The following is an 18,028-nucleotide window of genomic DNA, read 5'->3' on the forward strand; positions in this document are numbered from 1 at the left end:
TCTACAGTGGATCATTGGATTCACTGTAGAAATTAAAGAAGTGTTAAATGTTTCGTGAAAAGGATCTATCAAAAGTTACATAAAATATCTTCTAATTTTCAGATTCTAACAGATGAAAAATTAAGATCATTGGAAATCCCAGGAATGGCATTCCACATTTATCATGTTCCTGAATTTATATAATCTAACAAGTTTACAAATCCTTATCGAAAACTATACATAACTGTCTACGTAGGCACCCCCTTAATAGAAAGACTACTCTTTCTTTATAGTACCCGAGAAAAAAATTTCTGAATGTATTCTTGAGAAATACAAAAGTTAAGCTTTAGAATAGATATATTACTAGAATTTGAGTGGGGAAAAAATGTTAATACATCATTTTCTCAAACATCAACTTGTAAGAAAACTAATTTTTCTGAGAAACATGTGTTCACTGTAGAAATTAAAGAAGTGTTAAATGTTTCATGAAAAGGATCTATCAAAAGTTACATAAAATATCTTCTAATTTTCAGATTCTAACAGATGAAAAATTAAGATCGTTGGATTTAATTTAAAGGCATCAGCTTACAACTCAGCAATATATGATCGATACAAACGTTGCCGAAATTCAGTCAGAAATATTTACTTTTAAAAACTTAGCTGTTTCTATAATTCTGGACATTACAGCAGCTACAATGCTTGTATCATTTAAAATAATTCACAAAGGTAATTTAGTTCAATTTGAATTTGGAAGCAGTATTACTTTTACATTGCTAGTTAACCCTTTGGCTACATTTGATGTATCAGTACGTCACGCATTTGTTTGGGTAAAAGATGCATATGACATTCTGATATGTCATTGAAACTGAGACGAGATTTACCCTTTAGCTACATTTGACATATCAGTACGTCATGCATTTATTTGGGCAAAGATGCACGTGACGTTCTATATGTCACTGAAACTGTGACAGGATTTAGCTAGTTTATTCTGGTTTATTTCAAAGTAATGTATATCTGTTGCAATAGAACAAATAATTTTAATAGTTTGGTGAACCTTGTTTGGGATGCACAACCCCATAATGACAGAAATAGAGAATATATTTTATCAAAGTGATAGGGAAAGTTTTAATGAAAGCAGTGATCTTGAATCTGATGAAGAAATTTATAATTATCCTTTAAGCGATAAAGGGGAATTTCAAAATGAAAACAATGAAGAATATATTGAACTAGAAAGTGATAATGATAGTGAAATTATACCAAGACGTAAAAGACACTTATTAAGCAGTGACAGTGAATCTTTGTGTGAAAAATTAGATGAATGGATTTGGTAAGAAAAAGAAAATGTAAATGAGAAGAAAAAGAGTATTCCAGTTTTTGCAAAAACTATGCCACATAAAAGGTTTTTCGATATTTCAAGCTTTTTGCATTTTATGGATAATGAAAAACTAAGTATAGATGATAAAATAAGGAAGATTAGAAATGTTGTAGATTACCTGAATAATAGATTCTGTTATCTTTATATCATAAATAATAAAGTATCTCTCGATGAATCGCTAATGAAGTTCAAAGGTCAAACAAATAATATTCAATTTATTGCTAATAAAAGAGCACATTTCAGTACAAAGTTTTATAAACTCTGTGAATCTTCATGTGACTATTATATGCGATTCAAAACCTATGTCAGCCAGGATAAAGTAACAGGAAGTGATATACCTGCATCTGAAAGTGTAATCATGGAAATGGTGGAACCTATTATCAATAAAGGCTACACGTTGTACAAGGGTAATTGGTATTCATCGCTATTATTGTTCCTAAAATTACTGATGTATGATACAAATGCCGTAGGAACAGTTAAAAACAAGAAGAATATGCCGAAGTTACTTGCTTCAATTAAGATGAAGAAAGGAAAAGCAAAAACTGTATCCTGCCATGGTGTCCAAATGGAAAGATAGAAAAGATGATACTTAGCACGAAACACACAAATGCTGATTTCGTAACCACTGATAATAAATGAAAAACGAAAGAAGGTGATATAAAGAATAGTATGAAACCATTATAGATTACAATAAAGGTATGGAAGGAATCGATAAAAGTGATCAACTACTACCGTGCTTCCCTATTATGAGAAAATGTGTACAGGCATATAAGAAAATGTTCTTTTATCTACTAGATATGGTCATCTATAATGCACATGCTTTGCATTCTAAAATTACGAACACAACTAAAACGGGCTTTTTTTTTTTTTTTTTTTTTTTTTTTCATTTGAATATTGCTGAAGAATTATTGGAGAAAAACACATTGTAAAATTATAAAACCCATGGATGCCCCATAAGTAGCGATACACCACAGCGTTTGCAGGCAAAAAAATCAAATGCACTTCCCCAAATATATTCCACCAACTAAATCAAAGAAATGCTCACAGAAAAGGTGCCATGTTTGTTTTCAACACTAAATTAGAAATGATTCTACCTGGCAGTATCAAGAATGCAAAGTACCACTGCATTTACCAACCTGTTTTGAAAAGTAGCACAAGTTTCAAAATTATTGATAATTTGCTTTTTATTATTATTATTTTTTTATTTGTTTAAAGGTAATTTGTAGTACTAACTGCCGACAGTTATTTAAATATTATGTAAAAGTATATATAATGAACGATAAAAAATAAATTAATTCTTGCATAAAACTGACTGCTCTTATCTGCCCACAAAATTAAATATGCTCCAAGTGCCAAAAAAATGTTCATATAAATGTGTACCAAAAGGGTTAATGCTTCTAGTAGGAAAAGAAGATTCAGCAAATTGAATAAACTGAACTAGATTTCCACTTCATCTAGAATAACTTTTAAACATGCCTATTTTATGAATATGCTTTTTCAAACATCACCACTCTGTTTCAACGTGCCTGGTTTTTCAAACATAGCTATTCTATTTCAAACATGGTCATTCTATGGAGTTATGTGACCAAGTAGATTTTGAGCAAATTATTGGTGATTTTGCTTTGTTAAAAGCAGGAAAAATTAAGTTATCAAAACATTTGAAAAAAATAAGCATGACGCTTTTTTATTAGTTACCTACTATTTATACTAGTTTTGATGTTATTTGCATTTATCAGAAAGAAATTTATTTAAATTTTTCTTTTCGAATTATTACGAATGTCATTTTTTTGAAGTTTTTATAAAGCTAATTAATAATAACTTATACAATTAACAATATTAATAATTATTCTAAGAGTTTGGTATTATGATCTGAAATATAATAATGAATGAACTACATGAATAAAAAATGTACATACACATTTAACTTGGTACTGTATATTTATATTTACATGTGTGTGTTATATTTTCATGTGTTTATATGTGTGCAGTTTTTTTTTTTTTTTTTTTACTCTTTACCCCCTTTTTTTTTAAATAGCCAGACACCTTGCTGTACATAGGGGTCACATTGACATTCTTGCCTCAGGTGAAAAAATACGTAAGAAAGGATCTGTTTAATATGATGAAATATTATCCCCGCAAAAAAATTCTTCACATTAGAAATTTTAAACATTTTTAATGTAAATCTTTTATTCATTTTTTGCAAGTGTTAATAAAATGTGTATAAATATTGTATTAAAGGACCACTTCATAATAAAAAAAAATTATTTCCTTTTTTCCTCTCTCTTTGAGAAAATTATACATTCATTAGCTTCATGTCTGCTACCTGGCCTGCCTATCCTAAATATTTTTACAATCTCACCCTTTCTAAAAAAAAGTTTGTTGACCCCCCGATTTAAAGAAATCAAGTACAAAGAAGCCTGTTTTCCAAGTTTTAGAAAGGTCAACTGAACTAATCAATTTGACAGAATTAATGATCTTGCTTTTCCATGCCAAAATATCTTTTTCTTTGGAGCTTTACACTTTTATGAATATTCTGTTTCAAAAACACTCATTTCATTTTGTTCAGTTATTTTTATCAGAGATTTTATCTTTAGATTATCAAATGGCTTAATAATCTATTCACAGATTATTAAGCCATTTGATATTAAAGAAGTGATGTCAAACTGACAGTCTGCAAGGTTGCATGCGACTCCTGAAGCAAATTTACGCATAACAACCAAAGCAAATACATTTGCCCAGGTCATCTAAATACTCTAAGGTTGAATGCCAACTATTAATTGCTAATATCCCCAAAATTTGCACCTAAATATATAACTTTTATATCTTGAAATCAATGCAGTATAATGGCTATTTTACTAACTGGGATTTTTCTTCTATAGTAACCAAACATATTGAATAAAATTATTTGTTTATAGAAACCTCATATTTCATCAAGCTGAAACTGTTTTTAGAAAATTATTTAACTTGCTTGAGCAACTTGCATATGTCTAGGATGAATAGTTAAGGAAACAAAACCTATAGCCACCACCATCTTCAGACATCTTGTATGCTTTGAAAAACTGCTACAAATGATAACCTAGCTAATAAGATGTGGTTATCTACTTTAATACATAAAACACTGGTCAGTCTACAATGTTTTGATTTGATTTGGTACAGGTGATAACAGATATCCTAAAGTATTTGGTTTCATAATCTAAACAGCAGTTCCTGTGCATTTCAGGGTAATAATGAAGTAGCATTAACTCTCTCTTCCGTACCACAGATTTAAAATGAAGCAAAACTTTAGTTCAGTGTAGCAACTTTAGTTCAGTGTAGACTGTAGCAACTTTAATTGGTATAACATGTTTGGAAAAAAAATTAGTAACAATCAGACACAAATCCCTTTTCTTCAAGAGAAAAAATTTTTTACTTTTGCAAAAGAGAGACTTATTTCTGATAGCCTTTGAAATCAATATTTTTAAAAATCTTGCTCTTGAAGAAGAGCACACTCAAAACTCATATTGCTTCCCCCCCCCCCCCAATTTATAATTTTCCATTGGTACATCTCCCTTCCAATACAATTATTTCTTAGCCACAAATATATCACTGGGATTACATCCAGCAAAATACGGTGTGTATTTGGTGTATTTAATTATGGCAAAGCACACTAGGGCTATCTGCCTAAGGGGAGGGATGCCTTCGTGGAGGACTTTCTAAGGCGAAATACGGAAGCCAGATTATAGAACACAGTCATGATCCTAGAAATCTAGATGGAACATTGCATTGTTAAACAGCAGCTCATATAAAGTCGTGAATTTGATTAAAATAACATTCTGATATCTGACAGTGGTCATAAGGGTTTCACGTTTTTCTTCATACCTTCACTGGAAAATTGTGTGCACATGCTAAACCATTTACACAGCACATCCAGAATGACGATTAGTCAGACAAATTGATTTTTTACTTGTCATCCATAATGTGAGTGAGTGAGTGAGAGATTATGGCGCAAAACCAAAGATGATTATAGTGCGGCAAACACGTGATGGGGTGAGTATAATTGATGAAATTAAAATACAATAAATAAAAACAAGTAGACAAATGTATCAAATCCAGAGGATGAAGTCATATAAGAACAAGTTAAAACCACACATTTAAAATTCAAGATACAATCTTTAAAACAAATTACATTAGGTGATAAAAGCCAGTTTCTTTCAAATAATAAAATAAATTACAATTGACCTCTCTTCCGATTAAACGGTCGAGAGGTAAGTCACAGCTATTAAAATATTTCTGGCGAAGACTATTAAAACATGGACACTCAATTAAAATATGACGAACAGATAAACAAACATTACAATTAAAACACACAGGCTCATTTTCAGCTTTGAGAAGATAGTTATGTGTCACTCTAGTGTGACCAATTCTGAGGCGAGTCAAAAGAACTTCCTCCTTACGATTTTTGGTTGATTCCCAATGCTCAATTCTAGGTTTTACATGTCTTAACTTGTTTTGAAGCTGAACATCCCACATTTGCTGCTATCTTTTCCGGACTTTTCCCTTGATGACACAGCAGATATCTCTAAAAGGGATAAGGCGACTAGTCAGTTCATCAGCAGATTTGGCTGCAATATCTGCAAGCTCATTTCCCTTTATTCCAGCATGTCCAGGAACCCAGCAGTACAGGACTTCATATCCGCGAATCGTTAAATTTATATGAATTTTCAGGACATCCACTACCACAGGATTCTGAGTGTTGGGAAAAGCTTCCAAAGATTTAAGAGCACTATACGAGTCTGTATAAACTATGAACTTCTTGTGGCAGAGCTTCGAGATGTACAAAAGAGCATAATATATTGCAGTTAGTTCAGATGTTAGGACTGAGCAAGCATGGTGTAGGCATCTGCCCTCAATGTAATCTTCAAATACAAAAGCCATCCCGACATGATCATTTGACTTTGATCCGTCTGTGTATATCGGATAATAACTGCTATATCTGTGCCTGTGCTCAGCGAAGAGTTCTCTGTAAACGATCTCGTTAGTGCTCGCCTTCACGTGATGTTTGAAAACATCAAGGAGCTGAATCCGTGAAGTTTCCCAAGGTGGAATTTCAAAATCCTGTACTGCTTGGGGGTGCATATCAGAGAGGGAAAGTTTTTCAATGACAGGGCGAACTCTTAAAGGAAAAGTAGGAACAGAGGATGGACGTGTTTCAAATAGTGAGTTACACTCATTATCAAGTAAGCACAGCTTATTGGGATGTTCAGGTTGGGATAAAATATTAAAATATTATAAAAGGGACCCTCAACTACCAGGACCCTCCTTTCCAGCGACACGGGTCTCCACGCACGGCAAACACGTGGGCAGTTTTCTCATATAGCAATATGAGCAATTGTCCCTTTTACAATATATAAATTGCTTCATAGTCAACATATAGGCTCTGTACAGGAGAAGTCCTGAAAGCTCCTGAACAAATCCACAAACCTTGATGGTGAATAGGATCCAGTTTTAACAAAACAGATGAGCGAGCGGATCCATAAACAACTGAGCCATAGTCCAGTCTAGAGCGGATAAGCGCTCTGTAAATGCGAAGCATGGAGCAACGCTCTGCACCCCAGGAGGTGTTCGCCAACACTTTTAAAATATTTAGTGTTTTTAGACACTTCTTTCTCAGGTTTAAAACATGAGAAAGGAAAGTCAATTTCTGGTCGAACGTCACTCCTAAAAATTTTACTTCGGGCGCAACTGGAATAATTGTACCATTTAGATATAACTCAGGTTCAGGATGGAGAAAAGTGCACAAAAGTGCACGCACACAGTTTTCTGTTTCAAAAAAGTAAATCCCTGTTTGTTTGACCATTCTTGGATCTTATTCAGAGCCATCTGCAATTGCCTCTCTATGTATCTCATGTCTGCTCCTCGACAGCTAATCTGTAAATCATCTACATATAGTGATCCCAAGATGGTAGGAGGAAGTTCTTTTAATACAGAATTTATTTTTAAATTGAACAGCGTTATACTAAGCACACAGCCTTGGGGCACACCCTCTTCCTGTTGAAAAACATCCGAAAAAACAGAGCCAATCCTTACTTGAAAAGTTCTACTCTTCAAGAAATTCTGAATGAAAATTGGTAGGTTGCCGCGCAAGCCACTCTTGTGAAGATCCCGAAGTATACCGTATCTCCATGCCTTATCATAAGCTTTCTCAATGTCGAAGAATACCGAGACAAGGTGGCTTCTTCTTACAAATGCTTTCCGAATGGAAGTCTCTAGGAGGAGCATGTTATCCACGGTTGTTCTCCCCTTTCGAAAACCACTTTGATAAGGCGATATAATATTATTCTTTTCCAAGAAGTAGACTACGTGGCTGTTTACCATCTTTTCAAAGAGTTTGCAAACACAGCTGGTAAGGGCAATTGGCCGATAGTTCGAGGGATTCCTCGGGTCTTTCCCTGGCTTCGCAATAGGAATGACAACAGCTCTCCTCCATGCACTGGGAAATGTACGCTCCTTCCACACTCTATTGTAAAGTGTGAGAAGGGCACTCAGTGACTTACAGGACAGATGCTTTAGCATTTCATAATACACGCCATCCAGACCCGGACAAGACCTATGTGTCTGCAACAAAGCTCTCTTTAATTCAACCATAGTAAAGTCTCTATTGTACGGCTCAAAGTTGGAAGAGTTGAAAGCGATGGGATTTTTCTCAGAGCGTTGCTTGATAGAAAGAAATGCAGGTGAGTAATTTCGGCTGGAAGAAACGGCAGCAAATGTCTCACCAATTGTATTTGCAATTTCTTCTATGGAGCTAATCACTCGGCCATCTTTTTCCAGAAAGGAAAGTGAGTGGTCTTTATACATTCCGCATGCTTTTCGAACTCTTTCCCAAACCCGCTTACTAGGCATAGAGGATGTTATTGAGGACACATATGAAATCCAGGAATCCCTCTGGCTCTGCCTTCTTACTTTCCGTGCATTTGCTTTGGCTCTTTTAAAAGCTATGAGATTTCGCAGAGTAGGATATCTACGAAAAATACCCCATGCTTTTTTCTGTTTTTTCAGTGCTTCATGACAGTCGCGATTCCACCACGGTTTCGAATATTTTAGTGTTTTTCCTGATGTTCTAGGAATCGAAAGCATAGCTGCCTGAATAATAGTATTAGTAACAGCTTCAACAGCGTCATCGATATGCACACCTTCTACCATTTCCTCCATCAGCTCTGCAACGGAAGAGAAGAGTTCCCAGTCTGCCCTGTCCAGGATAAAATGAGGGACTCTTGACACGGGGTTTGCTCCTCTTCGTGCAAGAGACACCAAAAATAGGATAATGATCGCTGTTGTACAGGTCATTTCCAACACTAAAAGTGCAAAATGGCAACAGAGATGGTGAACAGATGGCAAGGATCGAAAGCGTGGAATGTCCTTGAAGGCTCATGGAAGTACGTATCTTGCCCATTATTTAGGACACAAAGGCTATGATCTTCGATCATCTGCTCAATTTGTCTTCCTCGGCAATTTGTATCTTTACTTCCCCAGAGTGGACTATGGCCGTTAAAGTCTCCTATTATGATAAAAGGCTCAGGCAGCTGCTCTATTAGATTATTTAAATCTTGCTGATAAATGTGCTCATTTGGAGGCAAATACAAAGAAACAAATGAAACAACAATATCAAAATTTATTTGAGTAGCGACAACTTGGAGGGATGTCGTCAAAGGAAGTACATTTGAGGGATAGTCCAGTGAGGTGAGGAGACCTACACCTCCGCTGGCACGCTCACCTGTAAGGTTATCCTTCCTGACGAGAGAAAACTTCCGAAGTTTTGCATGTTGATCTGGTTTCAGATTTGTCTCTTGTATTGCGAAGCACACAGGATGATAAGCATTTACTACAGCTTTGATGTCAAGCAAGTTTCGGTGGAAACCGCGACAGACGAGGGTGGCCATTATGATTGGTGTTTGTTTTTCCTGTGTTCCTTTTTACTTTTGCGCGGAAGTAGATGCTCGGGAACTTCCATTCCCTCCTCCACTTTCATACCGTCTGAATCTAGAGATTCAGAATTCATGTCATCTACAGATCGGCTTCTATTTTTGGAGACACAGTTTTTGGTTTGCTCAAGATTGTTATTTCTTTATTTTGTATTGTACGTGTTGGATTTTCTTTTTTCTTGCTTTCAGGCTGCTGGGTTTTATTTGGTGGAGTCTGTGTAGTTATGGAAGTTTGGGTGGCTATAGTGCGGGTTGATTTCACGGCATTTGCATATGATTTGTTTGATTGAGGCTGTGTGCTTTGAACTTGTCTCCTGGCTTCGGCATATGAAATATTCCTAGAAACTTTTATGGTCTGAACTTCCTTTTCAGATTTCCATTTTGGACAAGAGCGAGAAAATGCTGGGTGATCACCCTTGCAGTTAACACACAATGGCGCAGCGGTGCACTTATCACTATCGTGGCCAACCAACGAGCATCTGGCGCACGTAAGGGTGCCACGACAGGATGTCTTAGAGTGACCAAATCGCTGGCATTGGAAGCATCGCATTGGGTTGGGAATATATGGTCTTACGGGACAGTTAAGATACCCAGCCTTTATATTCTTCGGCAGATCAGGCGATTTGAAGGTCAGGATCACGTGTTTCGTGTCAATCAACTGACCTTCCTTTTGCATCTTGATCCGCCTAGCACCACAGACATTTTGGTCAGCTAACTCGGAGACGAACTCTTCTTCTGAAACACACAGAAGGTCGATCTCCGAGATCACGCCTCTACAGGTATTAAGTGTTTTGTGTGCTGACACTGTTATAGCTACTTGTCCAAGTTTGGTTTGACATAAAAGTGAAGCAGACTGGGTGGCCGAAAGGGTATCAATGAGCAAGTCTCCAGAATGGAGACGCTTTATGTTCCTTGGCTCACCTACAATGGAATGAATGTATTTGCTGACCAGGAAAGGAGACATCTTTTGCAATTCTCCAGAGGCACTGGAAACAACAACAAAGCGCGGACAATCAGCAGATTCTTTGGCATTTGCAACGGTACGGATCTTCTTTGTAATGGATTTGTCAATAACTTCAATATCTTTGGTATTTTCATCGGTCCGGATCTTTTTATTAATGGATTTCTCAACGATTTCTATATTTTGGTTGGTATCATTTGAGTCAGGTTTTTTAAGAATGAAAAGTGAAGCCATGTTTGTAAGAGAAAAGATTCGGGTCCGAAGGCCCCGCCCACCACGGAGCCCAACAAGGGAACACAGATTCCTGTGTTACTGCTAGCCGGACCTATACGCAAACTGAAGCCCCACAGTCGGCTTTCCCGAAAGCAGGTACTCCCGAGAGCTTGACCCCAAGCCACTGACACAAGGACTAGTGACCAGCCGATTGACACCTGTGAGGACGACTAAGGTGCCTCCCATTTAGCTGAAGCAGAGGCCAAAGCAGTGTGTTGGGGACAGTACCTCGCCCCTCAACTACCAGGACCCTCCTTTCCAGCGACACGGGTCTCCACGCACGGCAAACACGTGGGCAGTTTTCTCGCCACTCGAAAACTAGAAACAAGGTCTGTTCCAGCCTCTCGTGACGAGCCCCAAACTCCGTAGAGAGAAACCACAAGGGAGAAGGGAAGAGAAAAAGTTCCAGCCAAGAGGAGAGGAGACGGAAAAGAGGATAGATCACTGGGGCTCCAGGATCGTGACACCCGTCTCATCAAGAAGATGATCCCCTGAAGGGCTAGGGTACCTCGGGATTGCCACACTCGTACTCACAAAAGTGAGCCCCTGAGGGCTGTCATCCATAATGCATCACTGATAATATTGTGCCTATTTCATTCCCTGTCATCAATCGAATGTGGGAAGTACTGAGTCCGCATTTACTCAGTCCAAACAAAGAATGATTATGGGTACTAAGGTGTGGTGTATTTAATTATGGCAAAGCACACTAGGGCTATCTGCCTAAGGGAAGGGATGCCTTCGTGGAGGACTTTCTAAGGGAAACTGGCTCGTATACATGTTACACATGGGGAAAACCACGAAAACACCCATGCAGCCAGCCCGTTCGCGGGATTCGAACCTCGGACCGAACTACCAGTGTTCAGCGACTTTACCGCTCAGCCGCTGGTATGGGTACTAAGGGATGTGAAACAATGTTGCACTCAACACTGCTATGGCAACAATTACCGTGTGATCAATAATTAATTATCCACCTTTCCTCGCATAACTTTTGATTGCACACTCAATACAACAGCACACAGTAGTCCATAGGATACACTGTTTTAGATGATATATGTGAGGCAAGTGATTTCTCAATATTTTGCCATAATTTCACCTTTAACAAGCTGCAATAAAATGATGGCTTATCTCACCTTCAGACCTGATACATTACAAATATAAAACTAGTTCTGGGTTTTATATATATTACGGGACACTGACACGTATACTTGCTGATGTTATCAGAATACAGCAGAACACATGAGGGTATGTGTGTATTTAATTATGGCAAAGCACACTAGGGCTACCTGCCTAAGGGGAGGGATGCCTTCGTGGAGGACTTTCTAAGGGAAACTGGCTCGTATACATGTTACACATGGGGAAAACCATGAAAACACCCAAGCAGCCAGCTCGTTCACGGGATTCGAAAACTACCAATGTTCAGCGACTTTACCTTACCACTCTGCCACTGGTTCTTAACCACTCTGCCACTGGTGCTACATACATATAACTGTTGATCAAATGCATTCATTTTTCTACTATGGCTTTTCAGTGCGTGTATACATATTACAGTAGTTTCAATGACTACACAGAGAAAGAAATAAGCAACTTACTTTAGTCTGAAATGTTCTATGTTGTACATGAGGCAAAAACCCCCAGGTCGCCCACAATGAGCTTTCCATAAAATGCATGTTGAATCAATAACATTTCCAAACATAATAGGAGATGGTATATAACCTGGATTGGAAAAAGAAAAATTTTCATGATGCAGAAAAAATTAGAACATAAACTGAATATTTAAGAATCATATAAAATTAATTTTTATTGAACAAAGAACATTTTGAGTTTACATTAATATCAAAATACACATTATTACTTCTTAACATTAACTCAAACTTGATTTTTAGAAACTTGAAAATACTAAAATTACACCATTCTGCAGCTAAAGACAATATGAAATTACTAAGCATTCCACAGAATTTAAACCCTATTTAACATATAACTGGCCACAAAAGAACTGAATGTATTTTTACTTCCTTGTATGAAGTAAAAAGAAAGTATTGTAATCGCAAAAATTTTCAGGCATCATATTTCACCGATTTTTATCCCTTTTGACCACTATCAAATGCAATTTAACAATGTTTTTGCGTGACATTTGTACATAAGGACAGAATAAAAGACTATTTTTCCCCTAAAAAATTATAAAACTGATTTAAAAGGAATTCTAAAGAGAATTTTTCATGGCGTCTGTATGTACGTATCTCGCATAATTCAAAAACGAGTAGCCTCAGAACATTGAAATTTGTATATAAGACTGCTATAACCTGTACATGTGGACCTCATACTTTGGTTGTAATCGGCCGCACCAAACGTATATATATCAACTCTGTTAACCAGCTAGGTGACCTCAGCTTCTTTACTCTTATATGTTTGTAAATTGTGCATTTTTTGCTTTAAAAATGATTGAATTATGTTGTTCTTATCTTCCGGTTAAGGTTTTAATGCTTTTAGTAAATCTGCATGCAATATTTGTGGAGTTATCAACAATTTTAAAGTTGTTTAAGTGCAGAGCCTAGTTATTTTTGCGATGGCGGACATGTTTGTTCACATTTTAAACTTGGCAAAATAGTGGATTTATTGCCAATCTAGAGAAAGTAAGCTTTGCAACAACAAAGATAACGCCTTCTTTTTTATTGTGCATTAAATCATGTTTAATCCATTCTGGAATTTACTCAAGGAAATAAGTGTTTAAGTTTTACTTCGTAATTTTGAATACAGATATTTTGAATTTTTATGTATTTCTGCCTTGTTTGGAAGTGAGAACTGAATTAATTGAATAAGAAATACTGAATCGTCTGTGAAAAACTAATTTTTTTGTTTTGTTTTGTTTTGTTTGCTTAATTTCTTTTAAACATTGTTTTAGATTTATTATAGTATTTGAATAGAACATGTGGCCACGATTAGATAATTCTTCAAATGATATAAATTTATATGCGAGTCATAATATGTTAAGTGAACCTAGTGCCAAAGTTTCACTATGATAAACAAATATAGTGAATTTTTACGAGTGCATTTATTCTATTGTGGTTTATGTGCTATCGAAATGCATATATTTTAATATATATAATAGAAAAATGCATATAATTTAATATTCCGTACAAGGAAGTTATGTGGTGTACACATCAGATATTTTTGACAGAAAAATTGCAATTTTAAGCAGAAAAACGCTTTTACTGGAGCAAACTTTTATCATGGGCCAGTTAAAAATCTGCTATTATAAGCAGTTTTATAAGCAATGTCCATATTAATATGTACACAACTAAAATAACGAAATACTCTATTATAATACACTGTTATAAAGGGGGGGGGGAAGTTTCAATAACTGTGAACAAAAAAAGACTACTGTCATTATGATCAAAGATTGATGATTGATCTTAAACTGTTATCTAACTTAGAAAACTATATATTTTTCCTCAACATATCCAAAATAAATTTAAAGGCAGTTTACCTTTCTTATATTAGCTTATGCTGTACACAGGAAATAAACTAACAACTAAGTTGGGCTCCATTTCAGAATACATAGAAAATGAATAGAGTCGCTGGTACTCTTCATATTATAGCACCAATTTTGAAGTCCAGACATCAAATATATAAAATGATCTAATATCTGGACCTTTGTACCACTAGCAAGTTTAAAAATTTTATCCCTTAAAAAGTCTAGGAAGTTCAACAAAAAGCAGATGTGCCCTAAATGTCATTTTTTCCCAACTGAGATTCATGCATGGAATTTGTGAAAAATATACAGAAGTGATAAATGAAGATGATATAACAGAAGTTTTCCATTGCAATGATAATGTCTGAATCATCAGTTACATAGCAGACGACAAAAAAGCCACAAAGAAGTTTTTGAGAATTAAAAGATTTCAATTGACAGCTTAGTGTAAAATCTCGACATAGGAGTTACAGAACTTGAATAATGGAACATCATAACTAGTAAGTATTAGTATTAAAAATGAAACAGCATAACAACGGACACTGAAAGAAATTCCTGGAGAAGTTAAGGAACAGAAATCAGCATAAGATTCATAAGTTCAGAAGATTAGTTTCAAAGGTTTAAATGTACAATCTGAAAACAGTGAATTTATGTTTTTCCTTAAAATGTGTTCCTTTCTCTACTGCTCAACACTGTTGGTCAGAAAATCATATTTTCCATTTTTCTGCAGCCAAAATTATTTAAAAAATATCTTCTGTTGGTGAATTAGATTTTCTAGAGACATTTCATACTCATAAAAATCTTTCAGTTCTAGTTAACGATCCAAATTCCAATCTGTCTTTACCATCAGCTTTTAAGGTAATAATTTCATATTTGTTTTCCTTTTTTATTAAAAGATGGCACCAGTAGTTTGACTTCCTTCTTACCATTCTTATCACTGTCTCTGATTCTGTCGTTTGCGATCCTGCAGCTGAAGAAGTTTCTACATTTAAACCTTCGAAAGTAGTATTGCAAATTTATGAACATTATGTTGATCCTTGTTGCTTTAATAAATCGTTATTCAGTGTGTTAAGCAAATACCGAGTTTTTTTAAAGGGGGAGGGGAATTTTGTTTCCCTTAAGGTTATAAATGCTAAAAATTATCATTTTATGGAATTATTCTAAATACCACGGAATGAAATTCCAAAATGTGAAATTCATACCAGCTTTAAAAAAGTGCTTATTTTATTGAGGTGCATATTTTATTCAAAGTTCTTTGCTAAATTTTAAGTTCTAGTTAATTTGACAATTCATCATATCTACTAACCAAACAGACGAAAGATAACAAACTGCATTCCTAAGGCAAATGCTCTTTCTTCCTCATCAACAGACCTGGAAATAAAATACTATATCTCAAAATACATCAATAAAATAATTTTTGTGTTTACTTAACAACTCTGAAATAGATTTTTCTCATATACATAATTTTAACATTTAGCAACATACAATTGTAACATAAAACAGTTTTCATCACAACATAATAAAGTTTTACATACACTACACAACATTGAAAATGCAACACCAAACAGGAGTGGGCCAAAAATTATGCAAATTTCAGGGTAGACACACATCACAGAGTTATGCGAATGATGTGAAAGGCACAGCTCTCCAGCGCACATCGAAGAAAGTAAAAGGGAAGGAACCTGCAGAATGCTAATTTTCGTGCCGTTATTTCTGCTAAAGAAATCATCGTAGAAAATTTATTCTTGTCTCAAAGGGCGTGTGTAATAGAAGAGAATACCCATAAATGGAAGCAGTTCCAGCATACAGTTTTACGAGGGGCATGGTGATCAGTGGTCCACATGGCAAATCTCAGCTGACACACACCCACATGATCACCCACCACTCATTGTCACAGTTGATGCACGTGTCCACAGTGCACCAACTGTGATGATGATGTTTGGAACAAAGAAGTGTGGCAAGTTTAAGGGGGGTCTGGTGCAGACAGAGTAATGTCAGCAAGCATGAATCGCCGCATCCGCCACTGACAAGCGGTGGAGCACCCACAAGCCAATTTTACCTCCAATCTGCAGCATATTTGTCATACCCTAGATGTTCCCGTATCGACCAGAACCATTTGTCGTCGATTTTGGCTAGTGGTCTGCACTTGTTATGTCCGTTAAGACTGTCATTGACCCCACATCACAGACGTCAACATCTGCGATGGTGCCGGGGTCGTGTTCTCAGATGAATCATGCTTCTGTTTCTTCAATGATAGTCACTGTGAGTGTGGTGTCAATGTGGAGACAAGTGCAATCCGGCAGCAACTGTGGAATGCCCCACCGCACGACAACGCAACTTAATAGGGTGCAATTGCATACGATTCCAGGTCACCTGTAGTTCGTACTAAGGGCAATATAATGGCCCAACAATGCACTGATGATGTGCTGCAGTCGGCGACACTCCCCTACCTTCAGACAGTGGCTAATGCTCTTTATCAGCAGGACAACACCTGACCACACACTGCTTGCATCAGCCAATGTGCTCTGTGAGATGTACAGATGCCTCCCAGGCCACTGTTCTCTCTTGATCTCTCATCAATCAAACACATTAGGGATGTGACTGGGTGCGTTTGCAGACCCTGCCATTGCCATGTTCAGAAGATGAACTGTGGCAAATGGTTGACAGGGAATCGAGAGCCACTCCTCAGAACACCACCATAGTCTTATTGACTCTGTAGCTAGACATGTTGCTTTGTGTATCATCATACAAGGTAGTCCTATAACCTACCGAGTCCTATATGTAATACAAGAGCAAGAACAGCATCGGCTATACGTATATAAGTTTGAAATAAAGATCACTTATTGTTTGTTGCTGTCTCTCTCTGTTTGCCGAGTTTCATCACTTTCTGGGCACTCCTTCTTGGTGTTGCATTATCAATGTCGAGCAGTGTAATGCTGAATGCTTTCAAATATTAGGTAAACACATTTTTTTTTTCTAACTATTTGGAGTCAATGGCAGTTTATACATGAAATTCAAAAATTTGCAATTTTAAACTTTAAAATATTTGCTATACTACAGTACATATTATTTAAGAACTAAAGCACAGTTTTCCAGCTAATAACATTAATTTATTATGAAACTTTTATTCATTTTTAATTATTCAAGTTCTCATATTCTCATAACATTTTTGCTTCAGATTTCATTCTGAGCATGAAGGAGCACGATATCTTACACATAGCTGCCAACCTTGAAATGTGAAAAATAGGAAGATTCTTGAATGAATACGTGAGTTTCAGGTTTTATACTGCAGAGCCATGCCTTAAATTTACTTTATAAACCTTTATAAACAAACTTTATAAAAATTTATATTACTTTACATTTATATTATTGAGCTATTTAAAATATGATTCTGATGTAAAATATATTAATATTTATCTAGTCTAAATTTTGTGCTCTTTGGCTAAGTTTATTTTGTAATTTTCCTATATTTTTACCCTGCAATCCTGAACAGAGAAAGAAAGCTTTGATGTATCACAGCAGTACAATGGATATAAAAAAGTAATTAATTTTCATACTGCTGTGTAGCTAAACTTAGTGATGTACCAAATATTGATGTAAAACTACACAAATAATTACCCAATTAAACAATGGTTGAATCTTCCTAAAATGTTCTAAAAATGCCTACAGCAGATTAAGACAATCCAAATTAAGTAAAATTCAACATGAAAAATTATGCAGAAAACTAGTGGGGGGTTGAAAATGGAATCTGCACCCTAAGTTTAACAATTCAATAAATTTCACTTATTGATGGAAAACATTTCCTGACCGTAAAAAAACTTAAAAAAAAAAAAAAAAAAGAGAGAGAGAGAGAGAAAGAAAATCTGAAAGGATTCAGATTTTAACATCTCACCGAAGGGTTTCTTAAGGTATTTTATGCTCTTGCTGAGCGTCACAGGTTACCGATTTGCTCCTGCACTCACTCCTGCCAACATCCCCCCTCCTTAACTTTATTATTAATCGTGGCTTTC

The 18,028-nt window shown here is 35.9% G+C and overlaps 1 protein-coding gene across 4 annotated transcripts in view; it reads right to left on the reverse strand.

Moving 5' to 3' along the window:
* Oatp30B (Organic anion transporting polypeptide 30B) overlaps positions 1–18,028 on the reverse strand; it is a 104,409-nt gene that overhangs the window by 15,345 nt on the left and 71,036 nt on the right. For all 4 annotated transcript variants that reach the window (XM_085823326.1, XM_085823328.1, XM_085823327.1 and 1 more), the window contains 2 exons: positions 15,325–15,389; positions 12,139–12,262 (listed from right to left, as the gene is read on the reverse strand). In XM_085823326.1, coding sequence (XP_085679452.1) covers positions 12,139–12,262; positions 15,325–15,389 — 189 coding nt within the window. The remainder of the gene's footprint in view (positions 1–12,138; positions 12,263–15,324; positions 15,390–18,028) is intronic.

The sequence above is a fragment of the Stegodyphus dumicola genome, chromosome 9, assembly GCF_044657685.1.
Source record: "Stegodyphus dumicola isolate Sdum_Otavi_A_Nest chromosome 9, ASM4465768v1".
NCBI classification, from domain to species: domain Eukaryota; kingdom Metazoa; phylum Arthropoda; class Arachnida; order Araneae; family Eresidae; genus Stegodyphus; species Stegodyphus dumicola.